Source organism: Sylvia atricapilla, chromosome 4 (assembly GCF_009819655.1).
Source record: "Sylvia atricapilla isolate bSylAtr1 chromosome 4, bSylAtr1.pri, whole genome shotgun sequence".
NCBI classification, from domain to species: domain Eukaryota; kingdom Metazoa; phylum Chordata; class Aves; order Passeriformes; family Sylviidae; genus Sylvia; species Sylvia atricapilla.
This window is the reverse complement of record NC_089143.1, coordinates 5,922,084-5,947,847: the sequence shown is the minus strand read 5'-3', so window position 1 is coordinate 5,947,847 and position 25,764 is coordinate 5,922,084. Positions and strand designations below refer to the sequence as shown.

The 25,764-nt window shown below is 36.6% G+C and overlaps 1 protein-coding gene across 2 annotated transcripts in view; it reads right to left on the bottom strand.

Annotated features, from left to right (window-relative positions):
- Positions 1-6,138: 6,138 nt before the first annotated feature.
- CHIC2 (cysteine rich hydrophobic domain 2) overlaps positions 6,139-25,764 on the bottom strand; it is a 30,856-nt gene continuing 11,230 nt past the window's right edge. Inside the window, exons 4-7 of one of the 2 annotated variants that reach the window (XM_066316990.1) lie at positions 16,384-16,440; positions 16,158-16,217; positions 13,646-13,700; positions 6,139-13,234 (exon numbers count right to left, since the gene is read on the bottom strand). In XM_066316990.1, the coding sequence (XP_066173087.1) occupies positions 13,647-13,700; positions 16,158-16,217; positions 16,384-16,440 (171 nt within the window). In that variant the 3' untranslated portion in view covers positions 6,139-13,234; position 13,646. The remainder of the gene's footprint in view (positions 13,235-13,645; positions 13,701-16,157; positions 16,218-16,383; positions 16,441-25,764) is intronic. The other variant, XM_066316991.1, reaches the window with a different exon arrangement.

Below are 25,764 nucleotides of genomic sequence, written 5' to 3'. Positions count from 1 at the left end.
TCAAGGAAAGACAATCTTTGTCACAGACTTGCTTACATCAACTTTAAATTGTTTTTATATGCCTGGCTTCAATTTTTTTGAGATCTTTTGAACATCTGTCCTTAGCCCGTGGTCTGGCATGGCATGCTAAATTCTGTATATTTGTTCATTATTCCCAGGGGAGGAATTTACATGAAAATCCTGTTGGTCTAATTATATGCCTCAGCTAGAAAAACTATTCATCTGTCCACAGCGAATTTCACCTTTATGAAACAGATGACTTTGCCAGAAACTTTCTGGACATGGTAACAACTGAAGGTTTTACAGCCTACATTTGTAATATGGGTCATAAACTGAATTGAAGTGGAAAGAAAAAAAACCCTTAGATCATTACAGTGCTTCTGAAAACAACCCTTCATCTTCAAGAAAAAAAAAATCACAGTTTAATGGGGAAAGATGTTTGCAGCAGCTTATTAGGAGTAAAATGTAGCCTCCCCTGCTACTCGTATCTCCTGGAGTCAGGGAATTCAAGTTGTGAATGAGAAAAAGCTCAACAAAGATCTGGAAACAGCATGTTGTGGGTCTCAGTCTCTGAAATACATGTGGGACTGAATACTGGAAGTGTTTCAGGGTGGCAGAATGCACAAAGAAGAATAAACGGGGTGAGAGTTCCTCCTAGAACTTAAAATCATGAGTGGGAAAGTGGATTAACAAAATGGGAATAGCAAAGATCTTCCCAATTTTTTCATCCTATAGGATGAAGATGGATACACCAAAACAGAACTGGTGATCTTGGGGTTTGCAGTTTTCAAAGCTGTCCATATTTTGGAAGGTTTAAAGGTATTTCTAAAGAGATGAACACAAACTGCGCATTGTGTGTACACTTCTGCTCCTTTCACCCCACTCTTCTCTGTGACCACATCACTTTTCCCCCTCGATTTCTTTAATTCACATAACTTTCCCCTTTTAACTTCTAAATTTTTTCTCTCCTGGTCTTCTTTTTCTTTAAAAAAATACTTTCTTTTTCTTTCTGTGCTCCTTGCTCATAATTTTTACTAAATTTTTCTTTTCCATGTTCTCCTAAATTCCACACTCCCAAAACTTTCATATTCCCCTTTTCTTGTCTGTTCTTGGCTTTCCAATCTTTTTAAACACTATTTATATACTGTTCCTGGGGCTTCCATGGCCTTTTTAAGGCTTCCTCTATATATTTACATTCTCCAATCAGCCATATCAACCCATCAATCCTATTGCCTAATCTACCATGCACTCCTCCTCTTCCTAATCAGTATCATACTCTAAAATCCATTTCTCCAACTAATTTCCCTTTTGGATACCAGCGCTACACATCTGCATTAATATTTTCACTTTCAGTGGCTTGGATCCTTCTAGGTTCACTCACTTACTGCCCAATAAGCTCCTCTATTAATGAGTACATTCTCTGAGCTCCTCAGTATTTCATTATCTTCTAATATGGACTGCTCTTTTTCCCCCTCTCAACCAAAATATCCCCCCCTTTTGTACCCATCACAGTGGCATCAGAGAACCTAATGTCAAGAATGGAAGAAAGTGCACTCTCTGCTTGCCAGCCTGGGCTTCCCCTGCCGTGTAACTTCCTCAGAGCTTCTGAACTTTCTATGGAACTTGTATTTTCCCGAGCAACGCATGAGTGGGATTCGCAGAGGCACGGGCAGAGGAGGGCAGAGCCTCTTGCAGTCTGCCCAAGGCGCTTCAACTGCGGGCTCTCACCGTGATGGGCTGCAGCAGAAGAGGAAGGGTTATCCTCATCTCCATCCTTAGAGCACAGCTGGCTCTGTCCTCTGCTCTTCCTCAGGCAGGATCACCGACTGCCTCGCCACAACCTTTGGCACAGAGCGAGGCGGGATTTGGCCCCAAATCAAAGAGCTCACCAATGTGTCATACGAGTCAGCATGAGTGTCTGTCTGTCTGTGCTGGGGAAGGGCTAAGAGCTAGAATAGCAAGGGTATTTCAGGTCAGGCCTGAGGCGAATTAGCAGACAAGTTGTGAAGCTTACACAACATGTGGCCACATTATGTGTGGCTCCAGTCAGCGCTAATAGCCTGTCATTGAGCTCCACGTTTAAACAATTTGAGCAAACAGCAAACACAGAGGATGGCAGGAGGGAAAAAGACCTTCGAGGAATAAGAAAGATCAGGCTACTTAGTATACTTGACAAGCAAATATTGCAGCGGTGAGGACAAGGGGGTATCTATTAGGTCGTTAGAGACATGATCCAGTTCCTACCACGCAAAAGTAACATAATACAATTTCAAAAATACATCATTTGTCCAATTTTAAAATTCATTTGGCCGAAAGTTTTTTAAGCTACGTTGGAAACCAGATATTGGTTTAGGCTGTATCTGATCATGCGCATTATAAGAGAGAAAAGAAAATAAAACATATATAATTTTGGTTTAGCAGCAAGGGAACCAAAAAAGGTTTTGCAGTAACAACAAAGAGTAAAGTTCAACCACATTCACATAAATAACATCGATATTAGTGTTGGGAAGTAAATATAAACCATTTTATAACAGAATTTAGAAACCATACTGCACTGTTTAGTAGGAAAATAACAGCCTTTTGAGCCAGTACTGTTAGAGTACTTATTTAATCCAGTGCAGAATTGGCTAAGAAACCATCCACTCTACCATGGGAATGCTTAACTCAGTATCTGGTAGGTTGCCAGCCATTTAAAATGTTTTTGTGTTGGTTTAATGATTGTTCCCATGAGCACTGATGGTAAGGGTTGACATTAATTAAAATACTAAGTCATCAGAGCTTGCATTGTGGAGACAGAAAGAATGGGCTGGATCCAATTGTCTTCAAGGTTTCTTCAGCCTTCCACATTTTTCTCTTAGCTGTATCATACATGCCAAGTATCCTTTTAGCCGAAGTGTAACAACGTAAACAGGCTGTCTCCATAAATATAATCTTTTAAAGTTTTTCACATACTTCCATTTAACTGATTAGAGGACAGTCATTAAAATCAGCTAATCATGTAATGTGGCTGTGTTCTGAATGCTAAACAAAATGCCTAAGTGAAAGAGGATTTTAAAACAGTGTCTGCTTCTCAATTTATTTCTACTGTATACTCAAGGGCACACAATACAGTACGAATTCTGGGCCTTATCCTCATTAACCTCAAAACTCATTATCTCATATAAAAACAGGCCCTTTCCATAGAGTGTGTTGCAAAAGCAATGAAAAAAACAAACCAGAGATGTATTTAGGCACACACTCTGGAAACATGATGAAGTATTTCACTTAGAACTGTGAAATTAAACCAGAATGGCATAAAACCCTGAGTAAGGCTCACTGCTAAAATGATTTTTGCATTATTCAGACAGAATAGTTCTCCTTATTAATTTGTCTCATTTTATTAAACAATTACTCAAGATCCAGATCTTCAAAGGCACACAAACAGGAAGAAGTCACTTAAGACCTGGAGTCCTCAAAAGGCCCCCTCAAAAATGAGTAAAGAGGCTGAGTTTTTCTACTCCCATCCATTCAGCAAGCCTGTTTTCATCCTCCTGGCAGGGGATGAAATAATACTGCAGAGTTTTATTAATACTGCAGAGAGCAAAAATGCAAGACAAAGTTTATTCTACATATAACATGATCTAACCCTAACAATAAAGACTTCTAGTTTGACCAATGAGAAGAAGCAAGCTGAGCCTACATAAATGCAATGGGACATCTTCACAGTAAACAATATATATCATAAAGGATACTGCTAGTCCCGACACAAAAGATAGAGCAAGGGTTTCTGTATACAGAAACCCTTTCTATATCACTTTTCTCCTCAGGATCAGAAGTCGTGAATCTGCAACTTTGGGTCACCTCCATCTTGCAGAAGACCAAAATCTTAAATGAGGTGCCTGAAACCAGTTACCATCCCAGCTCATTCACCAGCACATAGCTCAGTGTTCACACTGCTTCACATCACACCAGGAGACTGTGTTCACACTGCTTCACATCACACCAGGAGACTGTGTAAGAGAAATCCTCATCTCTGAATATATGCAATCACCACCGTGCTTTGCACGTACAAATCACTGCTCCTTTACCTTGTTTGTGAAGAGCTTCTCTACTGTCCTGGCATCAAACAGGGGACGGGGGGTTTAGACCACTACAGGCAGATTTCTCTGATGGTGAACCCTGGAATAGGGGAATGCTCTTTCGATTTTGGGTGTAAATGTTCTCTGAACAATCTTCTCATCTAAATGAACTACGTGGACTTTGTCATTCAGGAGTATATCTGTGTAATGTAGAAGAGCCGGAGCAGGCAATAGAGGTCCTTGTCCTTGTACGTGAGGGCAGGAGACCTAATGTCCTCCTGAGGCTTGTCTTCAGCGGAGACATCTATGAACACAAGGTTAAAAGGCTTTGTGTGGTTGAAAATTAATCTTACTAATTTAAACTCTTGGGCTGAGTTCAGGGGTTTTGTTTTTCTGATGGAGCTGCTTTTTCAGGGTGGCGGCGGTGTTTTCCTGTTTGTTCCCTTTTAAAGGACAGCCCCTCACCAAGGACACCACAAGGCCAGAGCGCCCGAGTGCAGACCCTCAGCTCAGCCCGCCATCGATAAAGGGGATCCCGCTGCTTCTCTGCGCCGCACCCGAGATCCGCGGGGAACGGGGGACCCGCGCCCAGCCCGCAGGCACGGGGGAAGGCGGGCGGTGAGGACAGCACTGCGGGGGCCGAGGCCGCGCTCCTGCAGCTCCGCAGAGCTCGCTGTCCCGGCGGAGCCCCGCGGAGGCGGGATCGGCAGCGGCGGGCAATCCGCGGGGCCGGGCCGCGGCGACTGGGTGGTCCGGGCGGCCGGAGGCTCGGGCCGGCCGTCCCCCTGCCCCGGCGCCGGGCCCGGCCCGCTCCCGCAGCTGGGCCGGAGGCGGCCCGCAGCCCGCTCTCGGCACATTTCTTCATTTCTCACTTGAGTGCCCTTCTTTAGTTCCCTTTCAACTGCCCACTTTATATCGGCTTCATTACACCACCGCTCCGTTTGTGATGTAAATCGGGAAACTCGGGGAAGTTTTTCTTTTGGCCTTGTCTACGGAAGAATACCGAGAGGTATTCAAAACGTATTAACACAAATCAATGGCACCAATAAAAGCAAAATCTCCTTAGCAACATAATCTTGATTGCAAAAGGAGAACTGAGAGCATTTAGCAGAACAGTGGCCCACATGGAATACGCATTTGTCTAGAAGAATGCGGCACAAAGCCTAAAAGAGAGATGCTGAAAAAATCCAAAATTAACTCACACTGAACAGTTACTCTTTTTTTCAAAAGTACACAATTGGCTACAATAAATCTACCGTGCGCTTTTCTGCTCAGCAACATTGTATCTACCCCTTTGCAAGGCCACGTTACAACACCCGGAATGCTTCAGAGCGCCGGGCAGGAGCACCCCTCCCCATCCGCACGCTGGGACATGAGCATGTCCAACACACCCTCTCATACATGTTAGACACATTGCACACCCGCACATTATAAAGAGCTTGTCAAGACTTCCGTACTAAAAGAACCAAAAAGCTTAAAATGCTTCACGCAAGGAAAAGCTGCTGGCTGACGAAGGCCATCCTCAGGAGAGCGGAGAGCGCGCTTAGGTTTTGCTCGTGAGCTTCAGGTTAAGCAGCATTTCATATTGGATGGTCTGGAAAACATGTGACTTGCATGGATGGGAATGATTCCTTTCTGAAGAGGTGGCGTCTGCCTCAACTAGATGGAAACGCTACCTTGTTTGAGAGCACACGTGAATAAAACATAAAAGCTGTAGACACAGCTTGAAAATCACCATTCAACCATAACGACAGTACATTTCATAAATCCTACTATCATTAGGGCTTGAAAAGCTTAAAGAACTCCAAATGTAGACTTAAGGAAAAACCAGTTTGAAACACTTAAGGCAGGCAATGTCTGTAATTTGGTAACTCCAGTCCTAGAGTCACCTAAATTTCCCAAAATCATTTTCTCTTCTCTCTCAACACCCCCCCCCCAGCCCCCTCTTAGACTAAAAGTATCAATTGGAAGTAAGTCGAGACCATTGCACAATACAGCAGTTTCTCAAGATTTTCCTTTTCTTCCTCTCCCTACCACCCCCTCCCCCAAACCCAGATGAAAAACGCTAAGGCTTAGAAGATAGGTTAACAATTATTTTATTAGTTTATAATACATACAACTTAAGAAATGCTTTTAAAAAAGTTATATTGGAGTCCATTCCAATTCTGGGTCAGGTCAGGAAAAACCAATGTCCATGTATTAAATAATATTCTATAATTCAACAATAGATTAGCCTCAGTAACTTAGCAGACATGGTTAAATATTCTTAAATATGCATATATACAATTGTGCAGCCTTTAAAAAGTCCTTTTATTCCTATCTCCTCCCAAAGCTGTGCACCCTGTAAACAGAGTACTGGCTTCTAAGCTTTGAGTCTCTCACCCGGACTGAGGATACTTGAAGAGGAATGTTACAATAGTGGAAATCACAGCAACCCTAACTTTCTAAACTCTTTGTGAGAGGAGAGATGCCCAACAGGCAAAATTAACATCAAGTCTCTCATTAAGTAGCAGCTTCTTTAATTTCCAGTTTTAAGTTAAATTATTGCTTACACGTTTTCTGCTTGAAATAGATTTTTAACATACTCCAAAATACTGGGTTTTAACTTTTCCCTCTTGATGGCAACATCTTTTCAGTGACTTATTTACCATTTACTGCTTCATACATTTAACAGGTCTTTCCTAAGTACACACAGTCCGATGCAATTCTCTGCAAATTCTCTTAAAGCAACATGAGTTAGACAGGTCTAATTTAGCACACAACATTTAGGCACTGTTTTGTAGTTTACTATTCTCTTTCAAATTTATGTTTGGAATGAGTTCATATTCTGGATTGCCATAGTTCATCCTTTATGAAAACAAGAATCTGGGTCACACTTTTCAAACCAGGAACTAGTTTGCATTCCCTGCTATCTCACTGAATCAAACTGTTCATTGACAATATTAACCAGTAGGTACACTGCATACCCAAACAAGTTAGGAAGCCTATTGCTAGCATAAAAGGATCAGAGAAAAACACTTGGAGTGGATGAGTTAGATATTTATATCAGCATAATGAAACCAGTTTAAACATATCGCCACTAAAAATATCAGTTACATTGCATCAGGATATGACTTTTTGAAACATTTCTAAACATGACTTTAAAAATGTATTCATAAACCTAAAATACAGTAACAAAAAAAAAGTCTTCAGCTGACTACTAAGTCTAGTTTTCAACACGAGGCAAAGTAACTTTCAATTATTAAACTATAAATGGGGAGCAAACAACAACAAAAAAGCATGTTTCAATAAACATTATAAAAAGCTACTTGTTCTCTAAAAGTGAGCATTTGTCAATGGTTCCCTTCTCCGTAAAAACTACAATTAGCTACATGTCTTACTTACCTGAACCTAAATTGTACTAACTGGATCCTACTTGTGGGCCTTAGATATACTGTCACATGACAGGAGCTGTCTGGACAGGTCAAGAATTTTCTTTGGAGACAATTAGCCATGCATTACAGGCTCCAGCTTAGAAAAAGACTGTTCTGCACTCAGCACAGCTCCTGTCAGCAATTCCATTTTGGTCTGGCTATTTTAAACGAAGAGACGCCGAGTTTAGAAGGAAGCTTACCTTCTGCATTATTATTCTGCATGGCAGCAGAATTGTCTCTCAACTAGAGCACAACCAAAATAAATTAATAACACACTTACCAAAATACAAGTGAACAGAAGTTAACACACAGCCGACATAATTACTGAAATGGACTGCTAGCTTTTGCTTAACTTGCATCATTCAATACCATTTCATTCAGTTCAAAACTATTTTCTGTCATACTCACAGAACACTCTAAACCTAATCCCCAAATCCAATCTTTTGAGTGTTGCCTCTCCTAATTCCTATGTTTCATCTTTTGCCTCACTAAATTCTTCCTACTGGTCTATTTTGCTTTCAGGAGCCAAGCATTTATGATCCCTTTCCAAGAAAAAGAATCTTAATGAAAAGTATTTAATGAGCTAAACGAACCAGAATACTTTTTTTTTTAAAGGACAATTTCCATGAAACCAGTAAAATGTAGTTTTATAAAAGATGTATATTACCCATGTGTTATGTGATAGGGATACATACATACACCAGCACAAGTGTCCACATATGAAGTTTCATGCAAGGAATCAGGGGGTTTTAATTTTTCAATTATTCAATGATTCAGCCTACAGTGACTGAAATATCAATGTGCAGAAAGATGAAAGTTAAAAAATTATTGAACTGCAAAAAAACATTAAAATGGATATTTAACGAAGAATAAATGCATGTTTTCAGTAGTGAAATCTTTTCACTTCTAGAGTACTTCTCCCCTTAAAATTATTATGCTTCCTTAAGAAGAATGATACTGTTTTCTTAGCACACCATTATCCCCAGATTCATCAAGCTACAGAGAGAACTTTACAAAGAACAAACACAGGAATTAAGAAGGTAGCACCATTAGAAATAATCACTCCATCCAAATGAGAAGAAAACCCCTTTGTTTATCCTTATCCAGCATACTTTGACATTCAGCAGCCCAGTAATACAGGGTAAAAGAAGCTCTCATAACTTTATATTGATAACATTCATAATGGTCATGCATATTACAATCAAGTTTCTAGAGTGACATTTGCAAAGTAAGCCTTCATGCAGACAGGCATTCAGCTCATTAATTCCATGTTCATATTTCCTATTAGTCCCTGAGAAGTTAATATTTCTACCTACAATATGGCTATTAAAGGCATTATAATGATCATACAATTAGCTGTTTGTCATGGAAATGCAATGTGGCTATAGGGAGAAGCATAAAATTACAGCAAATTAGCAGTGATGAATACAGATTTCTGAAATGCTTTCTTTGCATAAGCAAGGTTGCTGAAGAGCAACATAAATGATTTTAGTCACAGATACAAAAGTAGCCAGTGCCACTTACTCTTAATAAGTCACTACTATAAATCCAAGACATTTGAGGCTCTGAGACCTCTCTAATTGAGTGTTTCCTTTACACAAAATCATCTGGATTTTGACCTAATGTAGGGTCATCATGATCCTTCTTTTAATTACTCAACAGCAGTGCTGGGAGAACCTAAAAGAACCATGGATTTTCTTTGCTTAACAAGTCTTTCACCTCTTCAATTAAAGTGATCTCTTTAAACTGTTCAGAATTCAAATGGGGGTTTTGGTGGACAATTTGCATTATTGCCAGCTGCTCAAAACCAATAAACTAGGGCTCCAAAACAAGGGGACCAATTTAAAATTAAGACTTTGGGGTGGGGGGTGGAGGGAAGGGAATAAAGACAAGTTCTTTTTCCTTGGCTCCTGGCTTCTAAGCAGTTACAGATTGCATTTTAAAGCTCTTCCTACAATCTTTGGGGCTAAATAATGACTTTTAGAAAAAGAAATAAATTAAAACTGACTTTTAAGTAAGCCTATATCTGAGAGACAACATACTGAAGTTTATACAAACTATTCTACTTGGGTTTAAGTATCATGAGAAATTTTGGATTTGCATAAATAGTTGATTAAAATTACTCTTACTGACTTATTATGAAAAAATTTACTGACCTCTTGTAACTTCCTATCTCCATAAACATTTTTATTTCTGGTGAAGTTTGTCAATCCCAATATAAACTTCAAGTCACAGCTACTTAACAACAAATGAGCTCTTCAGTATTCTTCACGTAGGGTCAGAGAGAAAGTCCTTCTCTCTCAGAACTTACTTCTATGTACGACTAAAAATTTAAAAGAATTTGTTTCTATTAAATTACAGTAAGAAAGAAATCTTTATTCACCAGTTAAAGGTGACTATATCTAAAAATAATAATTAGCTCTCACAGGGATTCATCGATGCCTTCACCATTAGTTTAGCAGGCTAAAGATGAAACAGGCATAATTAGCACCATTTGCTAAATGATTAATATCAACTTGATACTTAACTTGACTGTTCAAGGAAATTTGAAATGGATAAGATTATCTGTAGGAATTGCTGAGTTGCAGGAAGCTAAACAAGTCAGTACAATGTAATAGTTATTTTAGCAAAGAGTAGGCTGTGTCCTGGAAGTCCTACTATATCTTCTGGTCTGCTCCAACTGTGCAATGTTGTTCTTTGCCAAGTGACAAAAAAGGTAATAATATATGTCTTCTCACTAGCAATCAAAATAAATAGATTTAGTATTTCAAAAGCAACATCAAAAGAAAAACCTGACAACTGCCGCAGGCATTGAACAGTTCATTAAAGCTCCTGCCATCTTCAATTTCCATCATTGTAATCAATGAATTGAAAGGGATTGTATGAAAATATTTTGTAACGTTCTTACTAGGTGAGCATACTACTTCTTCAGGAGAGTACCACTTCTGAGATAAAACTCATCTCAAGTTTTCTGATTATATTTTAAGTCAGAGACATTGTTTTAATAAAATATCCAAAATATTTTTTGAGAGAGTAAGTCTGGCCTCCTTACAAAGGGATTTAACTTTTTAATTGCTCAGAGCTCTACTTTGGACCTTTGTATTATTTCTTAAAGAGAAAGTCACAGCTAAAACACAGAAACACCTGCTAACCAAGCCTATGACTGCTGATGAACCTAGAAGCAGACAAGATCTTAAGCATCACTACCTTTGATGAAGCAGCTTTACTAATGGCTTTACTGTAAGCCACACTCTATTCACTGCTCTGGTCTCAGCACACATCACACCCAGAGCAGCTTTACTGTCACTGGGTTTGGGTGCTGCTGGCAGGGTAGCTGTGGATGTGGACAGAACACACTGTGGGAAGTTTGAGCAGTAAACTAAGGCAAATAGCTGCTATGAACTTATCACAAGGATATCCTCCACTAGAGTGGAAAGATAGGTTTCCACATCAGTGGAAAACTGCATCCGTGACACAAATTATCTCTATAATCAAATGAAAATTTTTATAAAATCTAGGCCTCATATGATCCAATATTTATTTTATTGAAAATAGAGACTTAAAGAAATCAATATATATTTCTGGTCATAAGTATTTATCACCAGTTAGCACTTCCGTTACAATTCCAACCTCTTCTCTGCACCTTCAACCTCCCCAGTCTCCGCTGCCATCAACACTAGATTTCTGTCTTCCCATGGGCTGAAACTAGTCTGAGGTTACAATTAATACTTCTGGGTGAGAGGAGTGCAGCAGCCCCAGATTTGTACTGAAGAAGAGGTTGAAATTCATTTCTAGAAAATTATAAAGTTACTTTGTAGAGAATCCATGGACGGCACTCAGATGACTGAGGCCAGCACAAAACTGGGATTTGTTAATTAAAAATCATATTCTGTCAAGTCAAAGAAACATCCTTATAGGTTTGTATGAAAAGCATAGCTGAGCTATTTTCAAAGTGACCAGTAGGAATCCATAGATGAAAGCTGAGCTAAGGATGAATTCTGGGAACAGATACAGAAGGCTTAGATTTAAGAAAATTTAAAACTTTCTAGACCACTCCCACTATGAACAATTTAGGAATATAATACTCACTAGAGAATATTTTACAGAGAATAAATATTTTGAAGACATAGAAAAATAGCTCACAGCATCAAGGTACCTGTAATACATAACCTTGAAATAAAACTTGTATTTAAAAGATTAAAAAGAGAAGACTATTCTTGTAGTGGTATCAATTTTTCATTCATACAAATATTAAGCAGAGTATATCTGGTTTTTTTCATATATTCACATTATTGCTTGCTAACACAACTGTACAAGGAACATGTTCTTAACTTACATCAATTTTGTGTACAGTAATTTTAGATACCTAAAGCAAATTTTACAATATGAGAGCTGCAATTAAAAAGAACTCAAAAGGTGTGTGTGAAGATAGGTACAACTGAAGTATAATCAGAAGAAATGAAATACAACTGGCCTGACCCAAGCATACATCATATATCCAGTTTAAAAAAGCCTTACACTTGTGCAGAAAATAACCTTTGTAAACCAAAAGAAGCAAAAGAAAGGGTGCAATAAATAACTGTGTAACACATTTAAACTCACACTGTTGCCCAGTGCACCCTGCCTTGATTACTTTTAATGCATGACATTTGCATCTGGAACTGCACCGTTCAAGAATTCTTCAATAACTTTTTTCTGCTTATGTGGCTTTAAAATAAACAAAAAAACCCCCATCCCAAAACCATGAAAGGTCTTCTTGGGCAATTAAGTTTTAGCAAAACAAGTCCTTCTGCACCCCTGTGTACAGGATCTGGTAAACAGTAGGAATAAAGCTGGCACATGGCAATTGACTTAATTAAAACAGCTACATTATAAAATGCAATAATATACTTTTGTGATCTGGAGTTCTACTAACCAGATGCATGCAATGCTCTCAGGATTCTTCCAGTCTGAGTAAAATAATTCCACTTGGCTGCCTTTTCTTTTTTAAATTTTTTAAAGCCAATTTTTTTTCAGAACCAGTTGACAGAACTTCTCATGAAAAGCACAGAGATTTCTACTAACCACATCTGGGTTCCAAAACACAGTTCCAAAAAGAACTTTGTCTCCTTCTTTAGCTGGAAGGGACTAGTCAGTATCCCAAAAAAAAAAAAATAAAAGTATTTACAATTGACTAGTCACTGACAGAAGTCTCCAAATATCTTAGAAGGAACTTCAGCATGTAAATGAATGACTAAAGGGATTTACACAATGTACAGTCGATCAATTATATCATATTGGGATAAAAAAATACCTGTTCACTTGTATCTCATTTTCAGCTGTGTATTTATAGTAATATATATATGTACATACGCGCTCGCACACATACAAAAGACTCTTTTGAAAACCAAGATACATTAATAAACAGAAGTAGCAAAAGTAAAAATAACTTAAGTAGTAATTAACATTTCTGTGAAATTACTTTGCAGAGTTTGACCAAATGCACTTAGAACATACTCTTATTTAAAAAAAAAAAAACAACACAAAAAAACAACTAACCAACCAAAAATAGACCAAAACAAACAAACACAAAAAACCAAAACAAACAAAACCAAAATGAAACAACCACAAGATTTTGTAGAACCAATGTTATATCACTACTAGGAGAGCACCAAGCAAGGCACCATTGGAAAGACAACATACTTGAATAAGTCTCTATAAATAAATCAACCGCTAATCTGGTCGAAAAATCGGTGTCTTTGGTAAAAATTCTATAAGGATGACCTGTATAAAAAGAAAATAAAATACGTATTATAAATGGCAGCACTCTTATTATCTATCACAATGACAATTCACATGGTTTTGTGGGTTGTTTTTTTTAGTATATCAAGTTGTGATGAAAAGCAAAATCATGGCATTTGTCTCAGGTAGGAAACCATTAGAAAAGTCATCTATAATTGTTTTGGGGTTGAAAACCAATACTTAAATTACCAAATTCAACTGGAAAAGTTTGACTACTGCTATGAAACACAAACAAACTGAAGTAAGCTAAGTATGTTAAAGAATTATTACACAGTAATTTATTTATTGGGGAAAATCATGAAAGAGATAAATGTATTAATTAAAAAAAAAATAAACAAACCTCCTGAATGCACAGTGCATGAGAAGTTAATTTTCAATTGCAATTTCACTTACTTCAGAATTGTTGCCACTTAATACAGGATTCTAAATCATGTTTATAGTTCAATACCTGTATAAAAAAGTGTATCAACTTTTGCAAAGCTCCTGTATTTACAAATGTTCAAGTAGTTAACAAGAACTTGACTAATGGTTTTGTGTGATTCTTTTTATGGGCTCAATTCAAATTTCAACTACATTTTTCTGAGCTAAGGACAGTGTAGGGTCCACTGCAGACCACAGTCCAAGCATTTATCCTCTTTAAATAAGAAACTAAAAAAAGAAAGTTGATTTGTGTACATTCTTTCTTCAGAGACAGTCATAAAGTAGCATGATCTGATTCATATACAAATAAATGCATCTGGTAATATAAATAAGGATTTTATTTACTTATAAGGGAAGTTCACCTTTTTAAGATGTTAAAAATTATGTTTTTGATTGTAAAGGAGAATACAACTTAGCTGCTTAGAGAATAAAGACCTCTATCTCTGCAAGCATACCAAGCCTCAGAAAATAAAAGTCTCCAATTTTATTTCTAAGACAAGTAACAAGTTTGGAGTAACAAATACTGAAACCAGGTATACAAGTTTATTTTTTGAGATATTCAGAAGTGACTTATTTTCAGAAGTGATGCAAACTGCTCAAAATTCACTGGTCACTCAGTCACTGAACTGAGTCAACCATTGGATTCTGTAGAGATACCAGGGCTTCTGATATTCAGCAACTTTTCAAAATGGGGACAAGAAGTAAAGCTGGAGCACTGTGTTTATGCCAAAGATGTAAGATTATCTTGTTCTTCTTAATTAAATTAACTATTTGTTTAATTTAACATCTAGTACAGTGGATGTCAAACCTCAGTTTGGTGAAGCACCAAGTTTTGGGTATAAGAGTCTAATTTAAACCATCTGTTTTGTGAAAAGTTGAGGACAGCCATTTATTATTTAAAGTTAAATCACAATCATATTAGGGGCAGTTTTTAAAGACACTAGCAGATCAGTTCAGCTGAAAGCGAGAAAATGTCATAGTGAGGCTTTGTAAAAATTTTCTCATCAACTGTAGCAAATGATAATACCAGACATTTCACAAATCGAAAATAAAATCTTAGACCTTTATCCTGGTAAAACTATATGCCCATGCATATTATTATTATTATTATTATTATTATTATTATTATAGTAAGCAGGTCAGCTGATTTGAAATTATATTTAATAGAATGAATATTCTCCTATAAATGTTGCTATAGTATTTACAAACTCACATTATGTTTTTTCCAATTGAATCCACAGAACATTGGATTTGACAATGTTTCCTTCAGAAAAATAAAATTTTCAGCAAAATACAAATGCTTCATTTAGGCAAACCTTAAGTCTACTTTCTGAAATTTGATTTATTTCATTTTTGGTCAAACCCATATATCTAACCTAAAAAATTCAGTAGAATAAGTTTTACAAAAAAGTATTTATCCAGTAAACTGAACAGAGCTATTCTGTAAAAAATGTTTTTTGAAGACCTTGTATTTCAGCCAAGAGATAAGATCTAGTGGAAGGACAGGGAAAAGGAGAAGACTAAAAGATAAAGACCATTTTAATATAATTTTGAACTGCTGAATCGCATTTAAATTTTTTATATGCATTATAGCTTTGTTATTTTAAAGAACAGACAAAGTGGTGCATAATGGAAGATCACAGAGAAGGTAGAACTAACGCAGTAGATACTTCTCCAAAGCTTATCTTTATTTTCGAAAAGCTAACCTTCTTACGCCTACTTACTAAAGCATTAAAAGAATTATGGAAATTCTAATTTTTCTGACATTTCAGCAGCTTAATTTCATCCTATCCTATGTATTTCCAAAATACATTGAAAATGGAAATAAGAACAGCACCAAAAAGAACAAGCTGCAAGCTAAACAAACTGAAATCCCACACAGGACATTCATTTTAAACTACACATAACTTCTCACTGTATATTTCCATGAAGGGTTAATGGAGTCTCAGCCAAAGACTGAAGTAGATTAAAACTCCAAAGACTGACTTAAAAATATTTTAGTGGCACCAACTGGAAATAAAGATACTTTAAAGATAGTTGAGGTAAGAGGCAGTTAAAATCTAAAAAGGCTAAAGGTTTCTTAAGCTCCAACAGCTTAGTTGAAAGGACTTCTTCCATACTTTTGGACTTGATTAGCATTATATAAAATAGCTATATCTGACTTGCTGCGTAACCAAAGTTGTGGTTATTCTTTATACAGCATCTAAAATTTCACACTCCATCAGCACATGTTCAAGCTATTTTATCTTGGCAATTAATTTATTATTTTTTAGAACACAGTGAAGCCTTGTTTTCAAGTCATTCATAACTTTATAAATCAGTCCTGCACATGAAACCATGCATCTGTGAACCGTAGAAAATCCTTGCACTCAGGCGATTAAGCTCCTGACACCTTTACTGATTAATAATCATGAAAAGAATAAGATCAGAAGCAAAATAAATGATCATTTAATAGAGAAACTCACAAAACAGCCCTTTAACTTACATATTCCATCATGTTATTCGTTTCACATTTCCTTTTGCTTAGTCTCCAATGCAAGCACAGCTAGACAAGGAGGAAAGAAAAAGAAGAAAAATGAGCTGTATTTTATTGCAGCACACAGACTAGCCCATTTGTTCACCTTTCATATTTTTCGTTCAACAAAAGCATCTGTTTCCATACTGTGCAATTCAAACTCCAACAGTACGAAGCTGCTCCCTGCGGCACTCACCTTGTGGTATAACCTATTGTTTTCCCATTCTAATAACTTCTCAATCGATCTTCGTGTCTGGAAGACAAATGAGAAAGAATTTTACTCTTGACTGGTTTTAGAAAAACTTTGTTTTGCAGCTGCTTTTGTGTGAAAAGGAGAGAGGTGCAGGACAGAGACAGAGTACAAGGTGGTCTGTAGTACTACCAAAACTTGTCTGATATTTAATAGTATCTATTACAGAAACAACTCTTTATGATAGCCAAGTAAGTATCTTCAACCACTTTGGAACGAAAACTGTTGGTATGTATGCTCTCCAGTTCTTATGGCAGTTTTAACTTCAAAATCACAGAAATTTCAAAGTGATCTAAGTACAAAAAGCAGGATTCCCCCAGGATCAGTGGTCTAAATATACAGCTTCTAAGGGCAGCATATAAACTCACAAATGTTGCAAACTATTTTGCGATGCGGTAGGTCAAGTGCAAATACACAATACTCTAAACAAATGAGGAATTTTTGCTACATTTACATCCAGATTTTAGATAGTGAAAAAGCAAATGGAGAAAGTTACAGTAAATTCCACAAATAAGCATTTCTAAGTTTGTGATCTGTACAGAGAGTGAACCCAGTATTTAGGATTCTAAAGGAAAAGTTTACTGCCTGTGTCATCCACACTTGACATTTTAGACAGAATCCTGAAAGCTGCTCTGCACAGCTTTTTAAGATTATGCATGCTAGAATTAAAGGACATTCTGTGCTGCAAAGTTTCACAGCATTTTGAATATAATTATTCAGTTATATTTACATTTGAGAAATACATACTGACATTTATGGTCATTTGACTGCCAGAATATATATTGCTTAGCTTTAAATGGGATTTGCTACAGGCAGTGAATAAAAAGAGGATAATTCATGGTGCCAGGTGTTAAGATGAGACCAACAGAGCTGCAGGTGCAAAAGGACAGAGCAATGACAAGGATCAAATACAACTTAGTGCAGCTGCAGCTTCCTTACAAGGCAGAGAGGGGTGAGGGGAAAGGATGAGAAAGCATCTTGCTGTTATTACTACAAAATACTAATACTGTAAGTGAATCCTAACAAACCAAACTAAAGGCGGTCACGAGAAACAAAAACTTCTGAGTAAAATAAAAATTAGACAACAAATTATTCATTTCTCCCCAAATATGAACATCTTGGTTTTCAAACGTCCTCTGGTTTAATCCTGAAGCAGTTGTGGGGAAACACAGCTAAGCATGTACTGTGGTCACATGATTAAAAATTAGATCATTGCTATCTATCAGTATTCATTACAGCAAATTTTTTATTATGTTTTATTTTAAAATCACAAGCCAAGGAATTATCAAAGGGTGGACATACCAGTGACTAATTTATCACATCAATTGGAAACTGAGTATTTTTGGGGTTATTCTTATTATTATGTTTTTAAAGACAGTGCCCTTTAACAATAATCAGTAGACCTCACTTGTTTCTTTGTAAAGATAGCCTTTTAGAGTCTGCTCTCCTTTTAAATGAAAATAGGGCAGCAGTTATGGTCACACTTTTGTTAATTTAGTTGCCAGTCAGCTCCAAATCAAAAGAAAATAAGGCTGCAGAGTGTAATTAACATTCAGTTCAGTCGTTTTGTCCCTTGTCTAGCCCCCAAGCTTTGTTAAAATTGCCATCTGAATGCTGAAGGCTGTAGGGAAATCGATTTGATTCTAATCGCACCATGAAAAGAACATGATCTAACTGCTTTCAGCCCTCCGTAAATCTGTACTAGGTCTTTAGCACAATGCAACTTCCAATTTAAAAAGCACTGAATGTCTCGTCAATGACTTTGTGAAGAAAAAAGAACAAGGAGCAGACATAAAAATTCCAATAGTTGTTTAAGCATTAAAGTTCATTTGCATCACAGCAAACCTGAAAAGGGCTGACCTCTCAAACCGCCTCTCAGGTCTATGAAGTTGTAGCCTTGACAAGCTCACATTGACAGAGCTCATTGACTCTGAAAGGCTACTCTATCAATGGTGAAAAATGGCAATAGGTTCTACTCTGAGCAGGCATCTGCCTGCCCACCCGCTGCTAAACCAATGGCAAAACCGATTCAAAACCTGAATCTACCTTGTAATCTTCCTTTCCAGGGCCTTTTAATAATAGATTAAGATCACTATACAATTTAATTTCATTGTTTGCCCCAAGGACTGTGAAAAACATCCAAGCTTTTCAAATTCCAATAAAATTACATCTGTATTACAATACATAAATATAAATAAGAAATTGATAGGTACTATTAATTGGTTTATTCAAACGAGAGGACAGTTTAAAGCAATTTGACTAGCATGAGATAAAAACACATGCAGACTCGAGACCATGATTCTTTATCTTCCAAGAGCCTTAAATACTACCCACCATTCCTACAGTATCATCTGGGATAGTCATAGCTCCCAAACGCACCATGTTATTAATATAGAAACTCTAATGAAAACTAGACTGTAAAAATATTTCTGCAAACCTCAGAGCATGGAATAAAAAGAAATTAATTAAACAGCATCACACAATTCACTATAGTAAGTTTTCTTCCTACTTGACAGGTGAAAAAAAGCACTTGCACGTGCAGCTTAATTAATCACTGCTCTTGACATCTCAATGATTTACAGTGAGGAGCAGGTGAGGATATACAAAACCAGAAAGGAACACTTGATTTGAGTGTAGCATTTCCAGCACACTAGGATGACAAGCTTGTATATTCTATCAATGGTGTACAGAAAAACCCATACAGCAAATTATTTGTTAGCCACAACAAAAGCACAAATTAAGTGGAAGAGAGACTTGCTTATTAGGAAGATTTAATACTATCCAGCTTTTATTTTTTTTTTCTTAAAAAACCCAGTCTAATATTTGAGCAAAGAAAAAAAACTTTCAATTTAAGTACACTTTTCAGCATACCAATGATAAGAAAGTATGCTTTGTAACATATTTCATGAAAAAAGCAGATAGTCTTCAATGCTACCTACAGAATTTTGTGAAATAGAACTCTTGAACTGCCTAGATGCAATGTTTAATGAAATATTTCTGTAAAATAACTGATTCTTTAAAGATATTGTCTAACAGTGTCATTTGAAAAATCAAACTCTCAAAAAACCCAGCACAGAATACACTTTCACTAATGCTTATCACTCCTGACTCAGTAAAATAAAGTTTTTCCCTCTAACATGTAAGAAAAAAAAAATTTTTAAAAAAAGGCCTGAATAAGAACTTTCATGCAGAAACAAGCATAGTACTGAATGTACTACTAGCTGCAAGATATTTCTGCTACATCTTTGCAGTGTCTATCCAGTTAGCTCCAGATGGAATTATGATCTGGACAGGAAGCTGTGCAGCAAGAGGGCCCCTCTGCAGTGCATGACCAGGAACATGCACACTGCACTAAACCACACCAGAAAATGGGCCAAGGCCCCCTCAAGTTCTGCTGTAAATCAGTGAATGACTGGTACAATATTAAACAAAAGGAGCTTACATGACTCCCAAAATGGTGCTAATTTGAGTACCTCCCTTTGTCTTTATTATGTGGGGAAACAACATGGAGAGTAACAACACTACCCTTCACTAACAATTGTATCCACAGTTGTTTGGGAAAAACCAAAGAATCTCCCAATACTTGCATTTGATCTTCGACTTCTCATCTGAAACATATGTATATGTAGTGCACTATTAGTCCAATAAATAGCATGAGATTTTCCAATTCCTTTGTAAAAACTTTACCACAATCAAGTATTACTGGTTTTGAATATCACCCTGAGCAAATATACTTTATGCTTAAATTTCAAAATACAAAGAGACAACACTAGGCAGACTTTTGTTAGCTTCTCACACGGCCAGAATTTGTATTATACACCACAGAAAAAAGTCAAAGGATCCTGCCAGAGGTCAGAAGTATAATCTCCGCTCACTCCGAGATATAACAGAAGCAGGAATTTCTCTTCATTCTGACTACAAAATTTATACCAAAGTAATTTGGCTATCAGCACAAATGATGAAATAGAAAGTTAGAACATCACTGAGTCACATATGCTCACTTTCAACAGGCCAGAATACCCCAAGGCAATTTTGAGGCCCATACCACAAAAGTGCCAAAGCTGTACTCAGAGCACAATAACTGAATGACGTACATCTGTGCTGAGAACATCCTCATCTTTACCACTACACCTCCAGTAAACCAATATAAACTGCAAATTGGTAAGATTCCCACCTTGCTAAGGAATTCTCCATTTGTGAAGGGAAAAAGATCACAAAGGTGAAAACTGAGTTGATTTCAGATCCTGACATCCTGGACTATCTGCTTTAGTGCACAGTAGTTTGAAAAGGTGTCTTCTGTTCTACTACATAGGTGAACACAGAGATTTTGTATAATTTCTCTTATTGGTAGCTAGGATATATTTTATTTTAGACCATTGTAAGGGTGCTTATCCCAGAAGTCACTTCAGCATCCATGCAAGAAAGCAAGTGAAATCTATACTAAACAGAATGAAGAATATTTGGAAATAAATGCAGAGGTCTGGTGCTTTTTTATACGATCTTGAAATAACTGCCTTGCCCAACAAGATTGCTATTGCTACATTTGCCTTACTATATCGATTACTTTGTGCAGAAAGTGAGTCCAGCCTAAAGCACAGATCAAAGCTCCAGATCACACAGAGAGAAATACAATAGAAAGAAATCTGGAGCAGAAGAACTGACAACATCAAGTTTACTTCAGGAAACTTTGCATTCTTGAAGATAGCCCTGAGGACATCATCTCACATGATCCATGAATTAACCTCATCTGTACAGGTCTCAATCCTGGGCTGGTACATCACAAAGAGATGAATTTAAAGCTTAGTGAATCAAATCACACCAATTACTTTCTGGAAAGGTCTCTTCCACCAAACTATTTGCTGATATAAGGAGATGCTCAGTGTTACTTGACACTACTGCACTAACACTTTTTAGTATCTAAACTCAAAATTATTTCCTCAGTTACTCTGGTTGCCTTGATTGTCAAATTCCTGGAGTGTTTAAGAGAACAGTAAAGCCATTAAACCTACACTCCATGTATACTATCCAGGAGTAAAATGGAGAGGATGTTGTATTATTACCAATGTGCTAACTGACAGATCCTGAATGAGTACTTTCCAAAGGCATTTTGGTGTGCAGTAGAAACTCTTAGCAAAGAGAAACTATCAAAGAAAGTTCCTAGAAGTTGATTAAAGTCTTCTGTAAGTTTCCTCTCCAATATACAAAATCTAAAAGATTCAAGATGCTAACTGATGATTTAGCCACTGGGTATTTTAGCTGTCCTACAAGAGCTAAGGCCCCAACTAAGTATTGCTAACTACTTTCTATAAAGAGGTAACACTGACTAGGGGCAACATTTTGTGAAGATTTCATACTATGGAGATGGAGCAGAAATAGTCTTGACCTTGGCAAAAATGACACACTTCCCTTAAGAAGACCTTGAAATGTGGTGAAAAACACATTTCACAGGCAGACAGGTGTTGAACTGATCCATGAAACATCACAACTACACTTAATGTTGCTACTTGAACTTTTGAATAAAGATTTGTAAGTCATTCATTCTAGGATTAAATTCTAGCTTTAATTCTGTCATTATATGGAAACAAAACCCATGAAGCTCTGATCCATCCAAGCAAATTATTCAAATCCAGACAGTCTAAAGCATCAACCTCCTGCTGAAGGACATTCTCACAGAAAAGGCCATAGAAAATCAACATGTAAAATGGAATTGACCGTAACAGGGATGAAAACAGGATCAAATCTCCACCAAATAACTCATCTGGTGTTGCTCTTTGTGGGAAATTTTACATGAACATAAATGAAAATTCCACCTCCATCTCCTCTTTTAAGGTTAGAGATATGTTCATTTTGGTCCCTGTCATTTATTTCCAAAATAACCAGGAGTATGCTACAGAAAATAGTTCAAGGCCAATGTAGATTGAGAAGCTAAAGGATCTCTGGTTACATCTCTACTAAGAAATGAAACTGTGCCCAGAAACATTCCCATTCACTTCAAGCCAGCTGGCAGGGAACAGCTTACATCTCTATCAGTAAGTTTTCATAACCTCATAGTGCCTTGAAGCATTCTGATAATGCCTATGATTTGTTACACAATACAGAGCCAGAGGCTGCCAGGGGCCTTTCCAAAAGTACAAATTATAAAGCACCAATTCCTAGGAACTCTCCCAGGTTTAGTTTATTAGTACATAGGAATCCTTTGACTCCTGCTGTTAGGAGTGTCTAAGGGCAGTGGCCAAGATGGGAGAGAAGCTCCATGGCCAGAAAGACTGAAAGGCAGCACAACTTGACCAAACTCCACAGAAGACTGTAAAATCCATCACTTCACTAGTCTGCATGCTGAGAAGAATGATCCCTCTCAAACAGACAGTCCCTTGTACAGCTGAGGGCTGAATCAGAAAAATACTGGTCGATCCTGTAGCTATTTTACCAACTTAGAAAAAATAAATCTGGCAACTTATTATTGTTCTAGACTTGGTAATTCATTCCAAAATTCAGCAAAAAATATTTTTATGAGCTACAAAATTAGAAGTACCTGGTGACTTCAACTTTGTGTGTCTGGTATGGTACAAGATTTATTAACTCCTTCACTCTTCTCTCCTGTAGAACTGCCCCCCTCATCCTCACAACTGTTTTGTCAGCAGTAATGGTTCTTGAACTACTGTTTTCTTCATTAAATAACTTTCCTTTATATATAGTGCTAGAGTTACTGAGAATGCTACACTTCAGCAGAAAATAACATTTTACTGTGAGTTGTTTTCATAAAGTAGAAAAGTGAATACTTTCCAGACCTAGGGTACTTTGAGAAAAATCAAAAGGAGAGGCACAGAAGTGTGTCACTACTTCACGCTTGCCCGAACTTCATTCTGGTTTTCTGTTTTACAGTAACAGCCTAAGAAGCCATTGTTCTGTCAAGTGCTTTCTACTTAGTTTAGTTTTATCATACAAATTTCAGGTAATTTTGCCTCCTAATTCTTTCCTCAACAGTGTTTGCATATGCTCCTTATTTGGGATTATCTTTAAGTTGCTAAAGACAGAATCCTAAAAATGTTCCTTTCTAAACTGATTTCCAAATCTGACAACCATTTTTAGCGTGCTCTTTCAAAATAGCTCTATGCAAATTTCACCCAACTCAGGCTTGTAGTTTCAGGAACATGTCAACCTGGACAAGAAGAGCAATATAAAAAGCAACACCAAACCACTGTATGATCCCTTTATATACCTTAGCCATCACAACGTAAAAGAGGCTATAACACCAAAATGCTAATTTTACCTCGATTGTTTTGATTAATATTAAAATGTTCAGAGACATAATTCTAATTGGAAATGTAATTAAATTTTAAATAGCATTTAGAATATTCACTATACATCCCAGAGATACACTTTCTTTAGGATTTATATAAAAACAAGAAAAAACAAAATCACAAATTTAACTTCAGAATACATATTTTTGAAGTACTAAAGGGCTTGCATTTTATCAATAAAGAAACAAACTAGTATTCTGTGATCTACTTTTATCTCTAAGTATTCTTCATGATGATCTTATTGCCCTGTTCTGAACCAAGCAAATCAGCAAATAAAAGACATGGTAAAACAAGCTGCCCCACACCCCATTGTGCACCAACTCACTGCTACACCCTTTAGGAAAGCACATGAAAACCTGGTAAGCTTTTGTAGGTTGCTGTGAAGGAAATTAAATCCGATTTCAGACACAGGAAAAAAATAACCACATAGGTATACATATCATGATTTCACATTTATTTGTTCTACAGGCTTAGCTACTTGAGTATATGGACAGCATAGTGACTCTTCTGACCAAAATTAGAGTCAACAATACCGAAATCAAAATATACCAGGCCTGAATCTTCTGATTTTTCCAAAGTTTCATTTCATAGTTAATACTTGGGGGAAAAAAAAAAACACCAAAAAAAAAAAAAAAAAAAAAAAAAAAAAAAAAAAAAAAAAAAAAAAAAGACTTCTGAATATATTTGAATTTGAAAACAATGGTCAAGAATACATATTTGATACATACAAATTCTACTTCAAAAAAAGTTGTACTAAGTTGACTAGATCCAACACAGACATGATATGTGCTCTGGTTAGGATAACCATAATAAATACTTTACAATTGTAAAGATTTTTCCAAACTGAACTTAAACTGTCAAATAATAAGGCAAAAATACTGCAAAAATAAGGCACCTTTTATCTTAAGTAATTGTCTTGTGGAACTCCTCAGAAAAGTATTATGCCATTAAGAGTATTTCCAGTGCAAAGTCCCTGGCAGATGGGCATAGGAGAAAAATATACATTTTCTTCTGTTATGAAAATAAATGCAATGTATTCATAAAATCGGTTCATAAACTGATCTAATGCATTTTAATATCAGTATCATCCACTGACAAACAAGACTATTGAATCTAAGAAAATTCTTTCCAGCTCCTCCACCATATATTTAATTTATACTTTGGATGTTGTAATTAGCTATGTTTATACAGCACTCTGAAGACGTGAACTGCTATGAGAGTGACAACTAATGATGAAGCTTAAGCAGCATTCATCAGCTTTGTGTAAATTCACAAACAAACAAATCGCTCTTGAAAGTATTAGTACAGATCACACTGTTAAATACCTAATTCTATTCATTTTAAGTGATTGCCCATGAAGCATTTGAAACATGCAATTTACTAGTACAATACCAGCTTTTAAGAAATCTAGCAGTACTGCAATTCTATCATAGCTTTCATTGTTACTGTTTCTGTTGAAATTATATATTCTATTTACCCATCAGGAACTACAGCATTTAGTTAATACTGAAAATGAGTGCCAATTCATTTGAAAAAGTGGCTTCAAATGGGCACCTCAGCCTGCAGTGCTTTTTGAATTATAATTCACTATGCCATTATTTTTATTTAAAGAACAACAATTTAAAGACTTAATGTTCATTTGTACAACCTGGAATTTGTCCCAGAAAAGATGGTGCATTCTATGAGTAAAACTGCTTAAGATCATTTATGATCTAGATCTGCAAATGAGGGACTGTACTTCCTGGAACTTTCTTGCAGCTTTTATTCATTAAAATCAAATCAAGACCACATAAAAGGAGAGAAGCAATAAGATACTGAATCAAATAAAACACTTCTTTAACTGCTGAAGAGAAGCAGGCTTTTTTCAAATATCTCAGTGCAAATGAAGAAAGGAAACAACACTATACAAAGACTCTAAAATCAGCCCTGAAAAGAAAAAAAATCAGTGAAGGGAAAGCTTTCACTGCATGGAAATACATTAAAATTGTAACTAACAACTGAAGTTACAGACATCTGTGGCTTAATA